At 35.7% G+C, this 21,292-nt stretch overlaps 2 protein-coding genes across 2 annotated transcripts in view; one reads left to right on the forward strand and one right to left on the reverse strand.

Annotated features, from left to right (window-relative positions):
- The window catches only part of LOC120418991 (glucose transporter type 1), a 443,089-nt gene that overhangs the window by 73,537 nt on the left and 348,260 nt on the right, over positions 1-21,292 (forward strand). The window lies entirely within an intron of this gene.
- LOC120418987 (uncharacterized) overlaps positions 10,098-21,292 on the reverse strand; it is a 122,274-nt gene continuing 111,079 nt past the window's right edge. The window contains exon 10 of the mRNA XM_039581533.2: positions 10,098-10,423. Within this exon, the coding sequence (XP_039437467.1) occupies positions 10,317-10,423 (107 nt within the window). The 3' untranslated portion in view covers positions 10,098-10,316. The remainder of the gene's footprint in view (positions 10,424-21,292) is intronic.

Here is a 21,292-nt window from a genome sequence, read left to right on the forward strand (position 1 = left end):
TACTTTGAAATTATATATTAGCTATACAAGCCTTACCCGCCAAACTTCGTTCTGCCTTTTTTCGTTTTTTGACGTTTTTAGCATGTTTGCTTATTCAGCCTCCTGTGATCTTTTTGGCGTAAAAACCTTCCTTGGGCTTACACGAACCTAACGCAACAAAAAGCGCCTCGATCCGACGTTCCGTGTTGAACTGATTCGCGTTCGAACAAAACCGTCGAAATTTTACAAAAATCTAATAACAAGTTCGTGCAACAAGTTTGTGAAACTTTTGAAGAATCACTCAGAGCAAATTAAGTTTCGTGAACATTTTCAATCCTCCTATAAGGCCAGGTCCGTTTTGATTGTAGGTCCAAAAATAAAAAAAAATAAAAACATTTTTTTAAAACACTTTTTTTTAATGATAGTACATTTTGTTCTCTATAAATTCTGATTCAGGCCGGCAAAACACAACTTTCTTCGTATGAATCACCGATGGGGTATATCGATATCCAGAAAAAAAAATCAAAATTTACTCGGCATCTCTAAACCCAGAAACTGCTCACAAAAACTTATCTCACGCCTTCACTTTGCCATTCCTAGGCCGCATGCAAAATCTCCCCTTCAAAATACGGACCGGGACGAACGCATCACGTATCGATAAATTTATGGGCCCACAAGAGAGCCCATATTTAACAATATATATATTTTTATTATTCGCCTCAACTGATGCACAAAACTGTGACAGAGGAGTTCAGTTCAGTTTGTGTGTGTGTGCGTGTGACATGTCCTGGTGTGTGACAGGACACAGGACAGCGCTCCATGCGGAAGAGTTATCAGGACTTTTGGAAGCTAACCCCTTAAAAAAAGAGTGTGTGATCCTCCGAGTCGTTCTGACGGGTTACAGTCTGTTGCATAATTTTGTCTTAAAATCAATTATTGTTAAAAATATTGTTGATGATGTGCCAACTTTGGCTAGAAAATCATTAAAATTGTATTTTTATATCATTTAACTATTTACCCAAATTTCAAATCAATCTTTTCAGCACCTGAGTGTTTGCGGCCAATCCGGCAGGTTTGCAGTTTGCAGACCGTGTGACGGACTTCCAATTCTTGTTTGTGACAATATGTCACTTTTGTTTTGAAATTCATCAGATAGAAATTTAATGCACATTTGATGTGACCCTCCGCAGGGGGAGGAGGAAAGGGTCGGTCAAACACATGCCCATCCAAAGTTCACCCAGATTGTGGTGCCATGTAGTGCAATGTGCAGCAGCGCCAGATCGTCGTCGCCGGCGTGTTTTCTGCAAATTTATTGATGGCTGCTGCTAAATCTGCTGCGAGATAGCGCACACGTGGGTGGTGCGTCACGTGGCGTACGCGCACAGACACGATGAAATGTGGGCTCGGAATATGCAAATTCGGTCGAGTGAGTGTGGACATTTTATTTATGGCCGTGCAAACGATTGCAAATGGCGATTTTTTGACCGGCAACAAATCATAATGTTTGGTCAGCAAAATGTGTAAAAGGTTGCGCTGTTGCATAATTTTCAAAACATTTGATCACGCATTAAATTTAGGCAAAACAAAGTACGAAAACCTGGAGTGACAAGATTGGCCATCAACATTTTACAGCTCCTGAAGATCCATCGATTCGAAAGTTGGGCAACACCAGACCAGCACAGAATGTCGCACACAGAGCTTTAAATCGGTTGACAGACTTTGGCAAGTGTAGTGTGTGGTACAAGTTGCAAGTATCCAGTAGTGTACACACACATTTTTTTGGACACGTGTGTGACATGTGTGTGAAATTTGGCACCGTGACAGCTTTGAGAGGGCAATGTGGTGTACAACACACATTTGATAAGGCTTGTAGTTTTTCGGATGTTTTGGTTTTTGTTTTGATGAGAGTACAGCAAGATCTGTGATGGATTGATATTGGAATTGTTTGCGTCTCTTTCTATTTTTTTTTATTTTTCTTTCAAAATTTAATATAATTGATATTACAAGTGATCATTGAGAATGTAAAAAATAATTGATACCGTCATCAATGGTGACATTGATGGGGTTTTAGTGGCTCACGTCTTTGTTTCCAACAGGAAAACTGAGTCCCTTCATGGAGATTTATTTGAAACATTTTTAAACTAAAAAGCAATCCACTTTAACGACCCCCGGGTCTTTTGTGGTCTCTGTTGCAAGTTTCTGCTCATTTCTAGGCGTCCGAAGGTTATATGCGGTGAGTCACCCAAAACCTCTTTTACGCAAATGGACCGAGGTTTTACTTTTCCATCCGATAGAAGGCCAGGAGGATAAGGCGGGAATCGAACCCGCGCCCCACAGCAACTTAGGGATCGGCAGCCGAAGCCGCTAACCACCGCGCCACGAGGCCTCCATTAGGATAAAGACAAATACTGAAAAAAAAGATTGTTATTTAGAATGTCAATAATAGTTAACAGTTTTTCTTGGTAAACTAACTAAATTTAGTTGTACTTTCATTCGCTATAAATTTTTCGCCGATTTGATTCTAGTTTATCTTTTAACATTTTATTGAATTTTATATCGACGCAAGATTTAACAATCTAGTCCAAATGGTGAATATAACTTGAATTTTATGCGACATTTGAACCCGTAAAATATTTTTTAAGATTTTCATCTCACTTTTCAAAAACTAAATTAATAGGCAAAAAATATTCAACCTGAACCGAAATCTTCAAAATTTTATTCAAACTCAAAACAGAAAACAAAAAAGTGAAATGTCATCAATAATACTAAATAAATAAATAATATTTAATCCTGAATAAACCAAGCATGAACCTTTAAAAAAAAAATTATACATTTCAAATAAAGAAGTAGTAAATTGCAGTATGTATATATTTTTTTAAGATTCAAGCTTGGTTTATTCAAAATTGAATATTATTTATATATTTAGTATTTTTGATGACATTTCAGTTTTTTTCTTGGTAATGTCTAATTTTCAAGATATTTGATTTATGCGTAGATGGTCCCTGTGTAAATTGAAAAAATATCACTTTTTTGTTTTCTTTTTTGAGTTTGAATAAAATTTTAAAGATTTCGTTTCAAAGTTGAATAATTTTTGCCTATTAATTTAGTTTTTGAAAAGTGAGATGAAAATCTTTAAAAATATTTTACGGGTTCAAATGTCGCATAAAATTCAAATTATTTTCACCATTTGGACTAGATTGTTAAAAAATTCAAAAAATTAATAGTAAACCACTTGGAAACTATTTTGGAAATTGGGAAAGTTTGTTTTTGTGTCACGATCAAATTTTATGGAATTTTTTTAGTTTAATGAAAAATTGTATATTATGACGAGTGCGTCCATCCCGGGAAATCCCGGGATTTTTACAAAACCAGGAATTCCCGAATCCCCGGAATTTTCATAATTTGTCCCAGGAATTCCCGAAAATTGCAAAAAAAAATATCAAATTTTGGTCTGGAAATTCAGATTTGGTTGCAGAAATTGATGAACAGTTGAATACATAGTAATCGACACGAATTTTAAAGCACTTAAATTTGTATTCGGCATATATCAGCTTAAATTTGGCTTATGAGAGAAAATTGTTTAGATTTTAGTTCACAGAGCCGTTAAATGCCTGGTGCTTCAAATATTTTCTATTAAATTTTATATTTTTTATATTAGACTCGGTATTATATTTATATTTAGGATTTTAAATTTGAAAAAAATATCATATTAAATTATTTCTCATCAAACACCGGAATCTGGGGCAAATCACGACAAATGTAACGAATTAAGTCATTTTTTTGAATCGTGTTTTGAAGAACTTCGGTTAAAACAGGAACAGAACAAAACAATTAGTACACCGATTTGCAAACTTATTGCTCTGAAATCTCCTGTACCTTTTCAGCCTGTAGTAATGATTTTCCCCAGTTGGAGGTAGTAACTTAAAGCTAATTAGTAAAATATGTTTTATATAAAACAAGCCTTACCCACGGTGGGTAAGAAGGGGATTATTATGCAACTTGCATGCACCTCGGAAATTCCTTCTGGGGTTTGTTGGGGGGACTATTCTGAGTCAGAAAAACCGATTCTCAAAATATTCTGTCGGTGAAAACTGATTTTATCTCGATTTGAAGTTAAAAAACATAATATATCACCTAAAACCTCAAAAATACGTCTAAAATCTCGGTCTAACTCTGGACAAAGAAGTTAATTTTCATCAAGATATCAATTCTTAGTTCCCAAAATATAATCCTGACATAGTACACCTTAAATCGGTCCATTACTTGAGTCCCAGCGTCATCATGAGGTGTAAAATAGTGTTATTTAAAAAAATATATTTTCAATTTGCTCCGGTAAATCAACTGTCATGTCTGTCTTCATTTTGTTGCAAACAAAATGAAGAACAATTTTGCAGAATAAAGTATGACATTTTATCCATTTTCAGTAAAGTTATGTCTATTTTAGTGGGGAAATTGCTGCCAATTTTCAAAATTCTTCGATATTTAACTCATTCCTGTTATAAACAGCTACTACGATCATACTCAGTAAGATGTAACAAAAACTACTTTTTGGCGTGCATTCAGGGGCTGGTTAAGGTGGGCGTACTGCGCTCAAATCCCAAATATGAGCTTGATTGAACTTAATAGGAGCTATGCATTTGAATTTTACATAGGATTCAACTCGTAAAAAACATGTTTTTCAAAAATTTAGATTTTTTAGGCACTTTGGCCACTAAAGCGTTTATTGTCAACATCATTGGCGTGTAGGCCAGATCCTTGCGCATGTTTTGGTATATATAACATTGAAGTTTTGAGCAAAATGGAATGGCGCGTCGCCTATCTTTTCTGCTGATCCGTTTTTCGAAAAATTTCAAAACTTTGAAGGCCTGAGCTCCAGAGTGCGTCAATTCAATGTTATATATACCAAAACATGCGCAAGGATCTGGCCTACACGCCAATGATGTTGACAATAAACGCTTCAGTGGCCAAAGTGCCTAAAAAATCTACATTTTTGAAAAACATGTTTTTTTACGAGTTGAATCCTATGAAAAATTCAAATGCATAGCGACAGCTCCTATTAAGTTAAATCAAGCTTATATTTGGGATTTGGACTCAGTATGCCCACCGTAACCAGCCCCTGAATGTCCGCCAAAATGTAATTTTTGTTATATCCTACTGAGTATGATCATAGTAGCTGTTTATAACAGGATTGATTTAATATCGAAGAATTTTGAAAATTGGCAGCAACTTTCTCACCAAAATAGACATAACATTACCGAAAATGGATAAAATGTCATACTTTTTTCTGCAAAATTGTTCTTCATTTTGTTTGCAACAATGCTACAACATTAGTTTTCGAATTCAGACATGACAGTTGATTTACCAGAGCAAATTGAAAATATATTTTTTTTAAATAACACTATTTTACACCTCTTGATGACGCTGGGACTCAAGTAATGGACCGATTTAAGGTGTACTTTGTCAGGATTATATTTTGGGAACTAAGAATTGATATCTTGATGAAATTTAACTTCTTTGTCCAGAGTTAGACCGAGATTTTAGACGTATTTTTGAGGTTTTAGGTGATATATTATGTTTTTTAACTTCAAATCGAGATAAAATCAGTTTTCACCGACAGAATATTTTGGGAATCGGTTTTTCTGACTCAGAATAGTCCCCCCAACAAACCCCAGAAGGAATTTTCGAGGTGCATGCAAGTTGCATAATAATCCCCTTCTTACCCACCGTGTTACCCGAAAAACTTCGTCTTTTCCTTTTTTCGTTTGTTGACGTTTTTAGCTTTTTCCTTGTTCAGCCTCCTATGGTCAAAATTAGATTTTACGCAACTTTTTCCATACAATCTGCAGATTTTCCGGAATCTGTTCCAGAGTGGCCAAAGTGGAAATTTCTTGGCGTAAGAACCTTCCTTAGGCTTATACGAACCCAACGCAACAAAGAGCGCCTTGATCCGACGCTCCGTATTGAACTGATTCGCGTTCGAACAAAACCGTCGAAATTTTTTTATATATATAGATAGATAAGACATAAAAACTTAAAACATATGATAGACAAAAGCTTATAGGACCTTTTTTTCAAAAAAAAACTCTGGTTTTGTTGTCTCCTCTCGTTTTTTAGAAATTTTCCAGCTTTTCTAGTTATAGCATATAAAAAATATATTAAAGAAATATATATTTATGAAACACTTATTTAATTTGAATCACATGATTTTTCGGCCTTCCGACAATTTTTAAATTTTCTTTAAAATGAGTGAAATAAGTTAAAATACGAAGATCTCGATACTTCTCGGGTGCCAGTCATTTACAGTGGAAGTGGTGGAACCAATTTGGAAGCTTTATTTTGATGGAACATGAGAAATTTGGTCCTACGACAACGGAACAAGAAAGGCAACAATTGCGAAGTGGCCAATAACTCAAGCGTGGGTCAAGTTCCTGCAACATAACATCCAGGACGGCGTTGGGGACGTGTTTGATGGCTGATCCTTACCAACAACAACGTCAATCAAGAATAACTGACGAAGGTAGGGGTGATGATCATCGTCCAAGCACTTCAAAGTCGTGTGGAGCATGCTGTATATCGTGCTGGATCAGGTCTACTGCCGGAAGTTCTGCTGATCAAGGCAGATTCAAGACAAGAACTCAAGAAATCTAAAGATTCATGTGGATCGTGGCGAAACGACTGGAGTGAAGCTGTTTTTGGTGAGAGCTTTCCATTATTTTTTTCAAATAACCCTTTCATCAATTCTAACATTCATACATTCCAATGAAGACAAACCACGCCAATTTAACTATATACGCGGTAGGGTGTTCCCTTGGTCGTTCGCTGTGAGTTGTGGATTGCCTGCTTCTCTAATGAAGGTTCGACTAGGGGGGCATGCTTATTAATTTCTCGTCGCTCCATACCCTCAGTGACGTGATGGGAGCAAGGGCGTCTATGCGAAGTGTCCCTACACCCGCTACAAATTTCCGGCGCTTGGGGAGGGAAGAGGGAACCCATTTTGATCTATGCGCTGGTGTTTGTAGCACTAAAATTCGTGCAAAAAAACTTATGCACGTGGGTGTACAGATTACGGAGTAAAAGATGATCGAATTGTTCACCTAGCGCTCACATGTGTTCCAGGACCAAGTTGCCTGCGGGTATGGGGATCATACATACATACATACATATGGGTAATTCTCTACCAACTCACACGAAATCGGGAAAAGTTGCCCCGACCCCTCTTCGATTTGCGTGAAACTTTGTCCTAAGGGGTAACTTTTGTCCCTGATCACGAATCCGAGGTCCGTTTTTTGATATCTCGTGACGGAGGGGCGGTACGACCCCTTCCATTTTTGAACATGCGAAAAAAGAGGTGTTTTTCAATAATTTGCAGCCTGAAACGGTGATGAGATAGAAATTTGGTGTCAAAGTCAAACTTTTTTTCGTAAAATCGCGATAACTCGTGATGTTTATAAGCAAACCCCTTATGTCTATATATCAAAATTTTTGTAATTGTCTGCTCTACAACTTTGTAGAACATTGTTACACTCTAAAAAATAACCCTGCAAAGTTAGAAAAAACACGAAATTTTAAAATGAAAAATTTTGTTCTAAATGAAAAAATGACCCTTCTGGGACAATGTAGATTCGAAAAGTACATTAAATTTCCCATAAAATGACATGTTCCAAAATTTTTTACAGTCGAGTAACGGAAAATGGGAGAATTTTTAAAACTTTTTTAGTGTTTTTTTCGATGAAAAATACGTTTTTTCGGAATTCTGAGTACGCCATCAAATCGGGCGTCTAATTTTACATAAAAGTCCCTTTGACACCAAATTTCTATCTCATCACCGTTTCAGGCTGCAAATTATTGAAAAACACCTCTTTTTTCGCATGTTCAAAAATGGAAGGGGTCGTACCGCCCCTCCGTCACGAGATATCAAAAAACGGACCTCGGATTCGTGATCAGGGACAAAAGTTACCCCTTAGGACAAAGTTTCACGCAAATCGAAGAGGGGTCGGGGCAACTGCTGTGTGAGTTGGCGGAGAATTACCCATATACTTATTTAATTTGAATCACATTGAAATTTAAATTTGTAGTTTTTTTAATCCAAAGCACAGCAAAGAACAAGAAAACATGGTAAATTACTTTGAGGACTGGTACAATCAAGGGTCCTGATTTTCGGCTCAATGAATAGAAACCACTCACTCATCGCCTATCCATTCGTCACCTATTCCAACCCGCTAGCATTCATAAGCGAATGAGTCTCGCATCCATCCAGCGAGTGGCCCGAACTGTTCACTCAGCGAACAAATACATCGTGAAAATATTTGCCTACTCCGTCGCTCGACGACACTCACACACTAACATACTCAGCGAAGAGCCACTCTCACAAAATGCCAGCGCGGCAGTCTTTTTGTCTTCACGCCCTCAGTTTGCCATCAATTTGATTTTTCTTTGTGGAAGTTTCTTTGTATGGTGTCTATAATGTTATGAAATCAAAATAAATGCACAATTTAATTGATAACATTGATTTTAGGCAACCCGAATCAATGAGTATAACGCAGCGCATCAGAGAAAAAATGTGTTCAGTTCAGAGTGATCGGCGACGTTCGGCCTGCCTGAGCCATTCGGAGACTGAGCCGATCAAAGAGAGAAGGAGAGTTGAAAAGAGAGTGTTCGGGAGCGAATGGATTGAAAGTGACAAACGGTAGGATTTCATCAGGGCAGTATCGCGTCGCCTGCTATTTGCGCTCGCGAATGGAGTGATTGATTTTGAGCAATCAGTACCCTTGGGTACAATTTTTTTGAAAGTTGACCCGAAAAATCTGGGGGCAAAACAATATTTTTCAAAAAACTTTAGAATTTCTATGGAATTTTATTTAACTTCGATTTAAAAAGTTTTTGTCATATCTTACATATTTTGAAAACTTATGATTGCAAAACAAGTGAACTAGTGTAAAATGCATTTAAAAACACGTTTTGCCTTCAAATGTCAAGACAATGGCTTGTTATTTAAGTTTTTATATTTTTTTTTAATTTTTGCTCACTCCTCGACCCTGGCTAGAGCCGAGGGACAAAAACTTTGAAAAATATTTGCATCGGCCTAAGTTATTTAAAAACTGTCGTCCTTATTTAGATTGAAGTGTAGATTTTAGATTGATTATTATTATTGAGCTAATTCTATGATTTCAAGCTTGAAAACATATCAAATCTTATGAAAACATAGGAATTCCCGGGATTTCAAAAATATTTTTCCCGTTTCCCGGGAAATTCAAAACCCGGGAAAATTGGACGCCCTAATTATGACGCAGAAAAAAGTAGTGTCTGCAATTTTAACCTAAGATGTTTCGAGTTATTTTAACATTTTACACGATCCTCGAAATTTCCGTGACATTTGGTGTTTTAAAATTAAGGTCCCCGTGAAATTTGCAATTTTTGAGCGTGAAAAATTACTAAGCCTAAGATGACAAAACACTCCAATCGTCATCACCACGACAACCCGATTTTGACATTCTACTTTCGATCATTTCACACACAAACGAATGAGTGCTACGCAAAGTCACTCACACAGTCATTGACTTCTCTCTAGAAATACATTCGCTCAGAGAACGGTCGTTTGACATTCTACCGAGATTCCGATCATCTCTCCGATGATAGCATTCAAACGACTTCTGTCACCACGCAGCAAACACAAGTAAAAGAGAGACGAAAAACGAGAGAAAGAGCACGTTGTCTCTTTCTCGTTCGTTTCGCCTTTGTGTTTACGTTTACTGACCGTCGCCAAGCGATGATGCTGATGAGTGTGTCAGCGATCAAAATTGAATTTCGTTTTCGGAAATGATCGCTGACAGATAGTTCTATCAATAATCGAGCAGTCCCGTTCAGTGACAGATCCCTTTTTAAGCATTGGTTACGATACACGACATTTTAAATTTCCCGGAAATCGGATTCGTGATCAGGGACAAAAGTTACCCCTCAGGACAAAGTTTCACGCAAATCGAAGCGGGGTCGGGCAGCTACTGTGTAAGTTGGCAGAGAATGACCCATTATCACATAAAAATATTTTCTAAGTTAAAACATTCAATCCATTAAATATAAAAGCCCGAAACGAGACGTTTCATTGAATTCAAAAAAAAAATAGCTTGGACGTTCGCATATTTTTCATTGAAATCAAAAATATATTATTCAATCTTACCTAGACAAAACGGTGCCACCAGCAGGGTACAAAAATATAAATCAACGCAGCTTTGCTTGCGATAACACGAGCCACCAGCTCGGCTCAGCTCCACCTTCAGGTGCTCATCTCAGCCAGAAAAAAACGCTCCTCCAAACCAGCCAAAACAGACAGATAGAGCAGGTCACATCCAGTCGCCAAAAGAAGATGGAAACTCGTCCACGGGTCCTCCACCTGCTTCGTCCTTCCTCCGTCGAAATGGAATCGGTGACGGGGGCAGCGTTATGTCATCTGCAACAAAGTTGGTCACAAAAAAAGAAAAGTTAGGAAAAAATAATTCAGCAAAAGTGACACGGACAGACTTGAAAAATGCAAAGAAAACAAAAAACAACAGTAAAGCAAAATCAAGTCACTGCGCCGAGATTCCACGAACGCTCTCCAGATTTGATGTTTTGCGAGCCCCGCACCACCCACCGCCCATAAAACATAACTTTGACCCCGCTTCCGGCCCCACCCAAACTCACGCGGAACCTCCTCCTCCACCTGGGGGAGTCATTTTCTTATCCATCATCGCAGACGTCGTCGGCAAACGACGCAAAAGAAGAAGAAGACAGAAAAGAAGTAGAAGTGCAGTGTTTCTGGCTGCTGCAGATTGTGTGTGTGTGTGTTTGTGTGATGAAGGCCAGGATTTGACAGCCAAGTGCTGGAATTTCGAGGATTTGAAGATCATGATTATGGATGGTATAAATTTCGGTCTGAGCGTGCTCCATCTGACTTGCGGGAGTAATCTGGAATGTTGGTGGCAAAAGTTGAACAATTTCAACTCTACGCGATTTTTTGTTTAGATGAAATAAATTCGTTGCAAATATTTTTTGAAGTTCACACCCTTATCATAAATCGTGATCTGCTGAGTACGTTTTCCGACTTTTTTATACGAATTTTTGTCCTACAATCATTAGTTCTCACAAAATCTAAGTTTTACCGAAGAGTAATCGTGTAGAAATTAGGATTTGTTTTCAAGGAGCTATATTGCATCATTAGTTTTTCCATACATATCTGCGAGTTAGTCATACAAAATGGGTTTAAAAATTCGATAGAATTTTCAGATTCGAAAATCTTTATCTTAGATTGTTGAGATTTTTTATATGTTTTAGGAGATTTCATGCGGAGTTATATTTAAAAAAAATGATTTTTGTTAAAAGAAACAAAACTAAAATGTAATCATACAAAATTTTATGATTCATTTCCTGATGCCAAAATCAAATGGCAATAGAAAATGACTTAGGCTTCATCCATAAAGTACGTCACGCAAAAATCAACCAAAATTTACCCCCCTCCCCCCTTTTGTCACACTTTTCCTATATTTATAACATGCAATGTCACACTTGCTCAGACCCCCCCTCCCCCCCTAGAGCGTGACATACTTTTTTTTACAAAAAAGTGCTATTTTTTCAATTTATAGGTATTTTTGTTCAAATTTGCAATAAAATGTTCAACTTTGTTTCAATTTAAAAATTATTTTGGACAATTCCTTTCAAAATTAAAGATTTTCATATATTACCCATTTTGTATGACCGGGCCACAAATTTATATGGAGACTTGTATGAAAAAAAACTAGCTAAAGCGACATACACTAAAAAAAACGTTTGCAGCGGAATTGTCTGCCATTGTTACCATTTTGCAAATCATATTTTCATTGCATTGTTTCAGAGAAAAAAAAATGTAATTGACAGTAAATTGTAAAATTGTTAAAAATGTGTTTTTAAAACGATATTTTTTAAATTTTCATTAAGACGAGACTTGTTTTCGCTATTGAAAACATTGCAAATTTGTACACAAAAACAGACAAGTCTTAACAATTGAAAAAAAAAAAATAGAAATGCATTTTCCTGCGTTTAAAATTTATATTTAACATGTCTGGGATCAATAAAAAAAAATCCATTTTTTTGTGGAATTACAATGTACAGCACCACAAAAAGTTTTTTTTTTGCAATTCCGTCGTGCAACTACTTACTTTTCCTGTCATTCTTGAACGACGAAATTTTTTTGATTTAAACGATTTATTGGCAAAATACATGAAAATTCGACTTAAAATTTCACTCAATGGGTGTTTTTCGAAATTGCAAAAAATGTTGTATGGAACTCGTTGCAAAACTTGATTTTTTCAGCACTCGTCGTATTTATCCAACTCGGTGAACCTCGCTGGATAAATTTACGACTCGTGCTGAAAAAATCCTCTTTTTGCAACTTGTTGCATAAACTACTATTTCGGGGAATTTTTATTTCTTCAATTCTTGGATATTTTGAAAACAAATAATTGCAAAACAACTGAGCAGGTGTAAAATGCTCAAACATTCGTGAAATTGTCTGACCTTTTCGAAAAAAATACTTAAAATATTTTGAATCTTACTGAAACTTACATTTCAAAAGGGCGTAAAATTGAATGTAAGGGTCTTTTGAAATGTTAGTCTTGATTCAAAAAAATTGAAAAAAAAAATTATCGAAAAGATCAGAAATTTTCAATGTTTCATATTTAACATTGAAAATCGGATCATTATTTGCTGAGATATCGACATTAGAAAATGGTGGGTTGTTTGGGTGAGACTTAGAAAACATCAATTCTAGATTAAATTTTCAAAACAACCTATCCCTCATGGGTTTCCTATGCAGATAGGACCTTTTGAAAATTTAATCGAGAATTTTCCTGTTTTTTAACCTTTGAATATCTCAGCAAGTAAGGGCCTTATCAACTCAGCTTTTCAAAAATATTTTTTTAAGAGTGGGCAAACATGGACACTAATGGTAAAAAATGAATAACTGCTATTATTTTCAAAAAATACCTAAACATCGCTATGATGTGCACTTTATCAAAATTTCGCTAAAGTACTTTTTAATTGCAAATTCAATTTTACATCAAAAATGAAGTTGAAAAATTTTTGCGACCAGAATTTAGATTTTTTTTGTCAGTATTGATTAAAAAAACTCAGCCAAAGATTTTTTGGCCATTCTGGAAATTTCTGAAAAGTTGGCATTTGATGTCCCCTAAAACATTTCAGAAAAAAATAAATTAATTATAGTGTTTTTTTGCAAATCAAGTTTTAGTGACAAAAAGTAATATAAAAATTCACCAAACAATTTTTTACCCTGTATCATTTTTTTCAGTGTAGTCCTTAACAATACCTACAACTTTGCCGAAGACACCAAATCGATCAAAAAATTTCTTAAAAAGATACAGATTTTTTAATTTTCATTTATCATTTTTGTATGGATAGCTGCCAAATTTGTATGGAAAAGTATATGAACAAACTAGTGATGCAAAATGGCTTCTTTGGCATACTGAAGGCACCAAAAAAGTTTCAGCCGAATTAAAAAATACAAAAAATATTATCCAGGTTTTTAAGCGAAAATGCCGCCCGAAATGTCAAAATCACGCAGTGGTACCAACATTACGACAAAAGTGTGCCATGGCATGACAGCCACATTTTTTTTCTAATGTTTGTGCTACTGCGTGATTTTGACATTTCGGACGTTCACCATTCGAACGCCATCTTCGCTTAATAACCTCGATACAGAGTTAACAAATATTTGAGGAGCGAAAAAATCAGGTGATGTTTAAAATTCTCTGATAAAAGCATAACATAAAAAGCGATGTGATTTTTTTTGCATTTTGCAACTTTCAAAACTAACAAACTTTGAAACAAATTATTAAGTTTCCTCTCCTGGAACCACCCCTTCCGACCATCAAGATTCCATTAGCAACCTACCCAGCGTTGCTCAAGAAAATGAAAAGGACATTCCGTGGACGTTCGCGGACGTCCTAGCTCTAGCCTGGTGTTTGTCAACTCGAAATTGAATTATCCTAATTTAAAATATTTTTCTTCGTCACCTTTTCCACCGGTATTTTTTTTCTCGGGGTGAAAAGTTTTGCATGCCAGATGCAGCAGCTCTAATTCAACTTTGAGACCTCGTGCTGGTGACCAGCAGTAAGTTAGGCCGGGCGGCCGAGAAAGTTGTTCCCATTAATCCTGTTTGCAGAGCGAACGCGCTGCTGTTTTGCTCGGATGAAGATTTTTGCCAACATGCCAACTGGTACCAACGGGCTCGGGTGGGTGGTTCAGCACAATTTTCTGGACGTGAAACTATTTTTATCTCTGAGAGTTTGTTTTTTGTTTCTTTTTTCTGTCATCAGACTTGAAGTAATTTTGTGCCACTATACTTCTGACGAATTGGCATGACTGAGGGAACGACGTCTCGTCACTATGGAGGGGCCATAAACCACGAGGACACGTTTTTTTTTTTAAATTTCAGACCTAAGAATTATTCTAACTTTGTATTCAAAATTCTTAACTCCATCAAATCTTGGAATCACTCACGATTACCGTTACAAAAATAACTTTTCACATTAGACCAAACTCAAAAAAAAATCCCCTCAAGCGGCTAATGTGTTTATTTCCCAATCCCCGTCCAAAATGGGCCCAATTCAGCGCCTCCTTTGAAGCCATCCATCAAAACGTCACCGCTGCCTGTCGTTTGCTGCTGCACGATTTTGGCGCAAATTTTGATAAGCCTTTTTCTCTGTCGCGTACCGAAATAAGAAAAAAAGTAAAAAAAATAACAGCGGATTTAAACGTTGGCTGGCAACACGGATTCATCCGATTATGGATGAGAGTTGGATAAAAGTTTTGGGGCGCGTGTTCTGTTTGAGCGGAGCGAAGAGAAAAATACATTTTGTCCTGCAATCTAAAAGATTGAGTGAAATTTGAGATTCAACGCTGAGCGAACAAATGAAGTAGAAAAAAAAAGGGTGGAGACGCCCGGTACTTGGTTGAAAATTGTGCTGAGTGATGAGCCAAGTCATCATTTATCATTCAACATGGCGTCGCAAAAGAAGGGGGAGAGGGAGAGAAAGGGTTTTCCACAGTGTTATGTTTTCTTATGCTCGCTCTGTCAACATGGTGCAACATTTCGCACACAGTCACACATGCTCGGGTGTCGTCGCCGGCGACATCTTTGTCCTGATGTGATACTTTTTCGCTTCATAACAAAATCTAGGCTAGAGTTTCGTCTTTTTTGATGCAGTGGAGATGACAGCTGCAATTGTGTCTGCTCTATAAAGTGTAGGGTAGAAAACCAGATTTGGTTCCATTGTGTGGAAAATTGAGTTGTCTGATGCGAACATTTTGTTATAAGCTTACTAATGTAGATATTTGTTCTTCTTTCTTTCAGGTATTAATATGCGTTGAAACATGGTTGAGGTTAAGTATATATAATATCTTTTTCCCTAAAATAAAATGCAAAATACATTGGGTCTGGGGTGTAAGATGAGGTCATACAAATTCCTGCATTTTTGTCTGAACCAATCTTATCCCTAAACCCAATGTCACCCCTGATGACGGTTAATTCAAAGTATGAAAATTTGAGTTCAACATTTGGATTAAAAAGTGTTTTAAAATGCATTTTACACGCATTTTACAGTTTTCAAAATATCGATGTACCGTAAACCGGGATGACTTTGATAGGATTTCAATTTGTTTTTGGAATATTTTCCAACTGTTAAAGTTTTTCTCAAGATTTTTATTTTTAAAACATGTACTGGGGTGAACACAAAGTTCATGCACTATTTTTGAAAAAATGTGTTTTCAAAAGTGTTTGGAAAAATAGTTACGTTAAAAATTCTTAGTTCAAATTCCGGGGTGACTTTGATAGTCATAGTTTTGCTTGTTAAAATCAGATTTAAGGTGTTCAAACTCAATTTTTACGTCAAATGTACCATCACTAAGGTTGCTGATAAAGTTTTAAAGAAAGAAAAGCAATGTTTATATTTAGTTAACTAAATTAATAAGCTTTTTAACAAAATACATATAAATTTCAGGTAAAATTGTTAAAATGTTGGAATTTTTCCTTAAATTCGTTAAAACTAGTTTTGTTTATAAAAATATCGATTTATATTGCATTTTATACAAAATTCAAAGCACGAATCACAAGTTTTCACACTTTACATGAAATTTGTTCAACTGAAATCGCCTTTAAATTTGGAGATTTTATTGAATTGTGTTTTAAAAACACATATAATTTATTATTTACAAACTTATTTTACCATCTCCTAGTGGAAAATTGTCCAAAGAATCCGAAAATGCATTCCGTTTTCCGATTCAAAATCATGTTCATTGAGAAAATAATGACACTTTGAGAAGTTTTAAATAATGCCTTTCATCAACATTTTCTTAGTTATAGTTAACTAACTATTTAAACTTTTAAAAAATTTATGAAAAGTTCTTCTTTAGGTACTTTGAACACTTCTCTACCCCGGTCAGTATGATTCCAAACCATTCCGTATGTAATTTATTTGTACTCTTCATTTTGCGGAAAAATCTCAAACCTATCAAAGTCACCCCGGCTATCAAAGTCACCCCGTTTTACGGTACTTGAAAATCTGCTTAAGTAGTTTGATTGTGTAAAGGAAAGTTACTTTGAGAATAGTTTAAAAAACAAAATATTGCCCCTTGACACAACATATTCATTGCAATTTTTGTATGAGTTCAATTTAAATATTTAAATATTAAAATAATTTCGAATAAGTTTAGACAAAGTTCCATTTACAACAGCTTTTGCAGCATTTGGTATTGATAATAACAAAAAAAATATACATAAAAAATATTTTAAAAAGGCAATTTTTATCCACATGTATTATATTTTAAATGGAATTTAAATCTTAATTTCTACCTCAAATATATTTAAATTATTTCGAATTTTCCTCACGTTATACATTGCAAGTTGTTCATCGTTATTTAACTAAATGTAACAGAGATTTAAAAATAAAATAGCTAAAAGTTCTTTGCGTTTTCATTCATTGAATTTCACATTGTGTTATCCATGATCAATATATTAAAAAAAATGAGATCTCAATTATTTATTTTTATGACTGCTTCCAAAATGCTCGTCTTGTGGGTTGTTTTTATTCAAAAATCATATTTTCAATCGCTGAGGAACAATTTTTCAGGTAAATTTTCGAATTTCGCGACATTTCATGGTATTGACCAGATTTCACGGCCAAGATCAAATTTCACGTGGGTGACGTGAAAGAGAATAATCACTAGCCATAATTATTCAGTAGAAAATTGACAAAGAATCCGAAAATGCGGTCTTTTTTCAGATTCAATTGATATCAAAACATATCTTGGAACTATCAATGTCAAAGTCCCCGGTTTTCGGTACCAAAATTTAAGGCTCTGAAAGGCATCATTCCCGGTCGGCCTCGTTGCAAAACTTGAATCGTATCATGGCAACTTGTTGCATAAACTAGTATTTATGATTGTTAGAAAAGCTCCTTCTATAAAATGTTGATGAAATAATGATATAATAAAATTTCACTACCAAGTCTATGTTTTTGGATTTGTTTAACATGTTTACTAGAGTGTAACAAAAATGACTTTTTGGCGGGCATTCCAGGCTTTGTTCCGGTGGGCGTATTGAGCCCAAATCCAAAAAAATGAGCTTGATTTGACGTAACAGGAGCTGGCGCTTTGCATTTGAATTTTAAATGGGATTTAATCCGTAAAAAAAGATTTTTCCAAAAATGTCACTTTTTGAGGCATTTTGGCCACTGAATCATTGGCGTGTAGGCCAGATCCTTGCGCATCTTTTGGTATATATAACATTGAAATTTGGAGCACCCTGGAGCTCGGTTCAGACCTTCAAAGTTTGTCATTTATTCGAAAAATTTACCCCAGCACCCTGGGGCCGATTTTTCGAAAAAAGGCCAAACTTTGAAGGTCTGTACCGAGCTCCAGGGTGCTCCAAATTTCAATGTTATATATACCATAAGATGCGCAAGGAGCTGGCCTACACGCCAATGATGTTGAAAACGCTTCAGTGGCCAAAATGCCTCAAAAAGTGACATTTTTGGAAAAATCTTTTTTTACGGATTAAATCCCATTTAAAATTCAAATGCAAAGCGCCAGCTCCTGTTACCTCAAATCAAGCTCATTTTTTTGGATTTGGGCTCAATACGCCCACCGGAACAAAGCCTGGAATGCCCGCCAAAAAGTCATTTTTGTTACATCCTAATGTTTACCTTCTAAACAACCAACTGCGCTATAAGTAAGTGTGATTGCATTTTCACGCCTCACCCTTTCTAATCATAAATGCACTTTCCAGATTTCAAATGTTCCCACATACGGTCACATACACAACTAGGCATATTTTCACTGTCGTCACCGCGCCTCGGGCGGTATTACCAGAAAAAAAATAACTGAATGTCCTGCGGTCGCGATTCCTTCCATTAGGGTGGCTCATTTTTAGAAGAAAAACATAACACAAAAATGATACTAATTATTTTGTTCATTCATTAACGGTAAAGTTTTTCACGAAATATCCAATTTTCAACTGCGTTCAATATAAAATTGTATTGGAAACAGTCTAACTTCCCAAATGGCCACGGGTTGCATCCTTCGTGCTTCGTTTTCATGTTCATTAGGGTGACAAGAAAAAAATTAACATTTTGGAAAATTCGTTAGTAACTGTGCAAATTTTGAGCCAAATCAGTTGAGGGTTAAGGGTCGCTTTTTATCGTAGAAGTTTGTTTACGAAAATTTGAAAATATATATGGGGAAAAGCAAAAATTTCAATATTCAGCCAAAAGGTGGCTCTTATGTAAAATTCTATGACAAACAACTTTGTTGAAAATCTCAAAACGATCAGAGTTAACCCTGACGAGTTATTAGCGATTTAAAGAAGACATTTTTAAATGAAAAGATTTTATTCATCAACTTCAACGACCTAACCCTTAAACCTTAACCGATTTCGCTCGAAATTTTCACAATTAATTATGTTTGCCTAGGGAATCGAATCAGGTGGTATCCCTGATGTCATTTTTTTTATTGTCACCCTAATGTACATTCGTGTGTGTGTGTGTTTGTGTGTTTATGCAGGACATTTTGCCTATTCTGTGAAGTGAGAGCGGCGAGGTAGAGAGTTATGAAATTTTCTTCAAACATATTAGATGAACAAGTACCGTCAACAGCTGCAGGCTGTCGTCAGTGTCAGTGAAAAGCTGCCGAGGTGAGAAAGACTGAGGGGGGTGGGGGGGCACGCGGGACAAACAACACACAAAAAGGTCCCTCGTTTTTTTTTGCGAGGAGAAAAAAAGGAGAAGAAAAATCATGAAAGAACACAAATACGAGGTCAACGAACGGATTTCTGTGCGCTTGAGATTTCGAGCTTTTATTTGGTGAATGGAAGAGTGAGCGAAAGAAAAAAAAAAGTGGCAGCACCCCAAGTGGCGCGTTCATTTATCATGAAAATTTTCACAAAAGCATGTTTTGTGAGTCCTTTGAAGTTCGCTCGGGAAGAACGGAGCTGGCAACGATGGCCAAATGTAGGTCAGAACGGATGATGATTCAATTTATGCAAGAGTGTACTTTTGTCATAACAAACCGAGGGGAGGGAGAGCTGCAATTCTTGTGATTTCGTATTTTTCTTTTTCTTTTGCAAATCGCTTTATAGAATAAAACTAATTTGCGCAAAATTGCCTGAATAGTTCGTGTGATGAATATTGAGTAAAAGAGGGGGGCACTTTTCACATTTTCTTATGCCAAACCGCACCGGGTTTGGTACAGTGTGGGGAACTGTGGTGCACCATATTTGATACATTGTAAGGCATCGGCAAAGTTGCTGCAGTTGGATTTTAGTTTTGCATTTTCATGCATACAATTGGTTTATTAGGATAGTTTTTTTTAAACATGGAGAATCGCAATTGTTCAAAAGTTTTAAGAAAATGTGATTGAATCCATAAACAAACCATTTTTTTGGATTTAATTTATGCTCAATAATATTATGTATAAAATGGAAAATAATTTTTATGGAAAAGCATGGTACGTTTATTTCGATTGATAAATCAAAATCCAGTAAATGGATATTTGATTTGCCAGTTATTCAGAATAATCATGAAAAATGTATTTTCAGGTAAAAAATTGTTTATCGTGAACTCCGAACAAACATATAATGTTATATTTAACGGGTTAGTCTCGAATCCCGGGATTATGTATATTTTGACCCGTTTTTTCCAAAATTGAAAAACTACTGATTTTCCTCTAGAAACTAGCTTTTGGTGGGAAAAAGACGACCAATTAAATACTCAATAATCGATAATTAGAGAAATTTGTTCAAATTTTAGTTTCAAATCCGCAAAATGCGTTTTAAATATTTTCTATGCTAATTTTATGTTTTTTTAAAAGACTGGGTAGGAACCATCCAGAAACCACGTGAACACTTTTGTGAAATCTCAGACCCTCCCCACCTCCCCCCGTCGTGGACAATTTCCATACAAAACAGATTCTTTTTTGTATGGAGCGTGGACAATCGCTGACCCCCCCCCCCCCCCTCCCCCTTTTGAGGTGTTCACGTGGTTTATGGATGGTTCCATATTATATTTACGTTAAACGTTATATTTACATTTTATCTTATTTTATCATTTTCTGCAATACCGGCACCACGGGCCAATCAGGACAAATTTAACAAATTATGACAGCTGTTGAAGCCATTTTTTCATAATATTTGGATTTCTTTTGATAACGTCGGTTCAAACAAAAACAGAAAAAACAAGTACACCGATTTCCAAATTAATTGCTCTAAAATCTCCTGTCCCTGTTGAGACTGTAGTCGCGATTGTCCTCAGTTGGTGATTGTGAATTCCCGGGCAGACGGTAATAACGAAATTCATGCCATTTCAATAACAAATACTGTTAAAATAACAAAAAGTGTTATGGAATATTCTAGCAAAATAGATTTTTGCATAAGAGTTTAATAACAGTTTATGTTATCTTAACAAAATTTGTTATTGGTCTGATATTGGTTGAAAGTTTTGGAATAACATTTTTTGTTATGGAATAAATACTCCATCTGTTATTGGGATGATCGGATTAGTTGTTAAAATAACGAAAAATAATAACAAAGATTTGTTCGATGAATAAATGAAAATGTTATTGGTCTGTTATTACAATAACAATCCAATAACAAAAAAATCATATCGACGAATAACAAATCTTGTTATAAATAACATAAAATGTTATTGGCCTAGTATTTTCAAATATCAAAAAATGATATTCCCAAGTTATTTCCGTCTGCTCGGGTTAAAAGTAATATGTTGAATATTTTGTATAT

The sequence above is a fragment of the Culex pipiens genome, chromosome 3, assembly GCF_016801865.2.
Source record: "Culex pipiens pallens isolate TS chromosome 3, TS_CPP_V2, whole genome shotgun sequence".
NCBI lineage: Eukaryota > Metazoa > Arthropoda > Insecta > Diptera > Culicidae > Culex > Culex pipiens.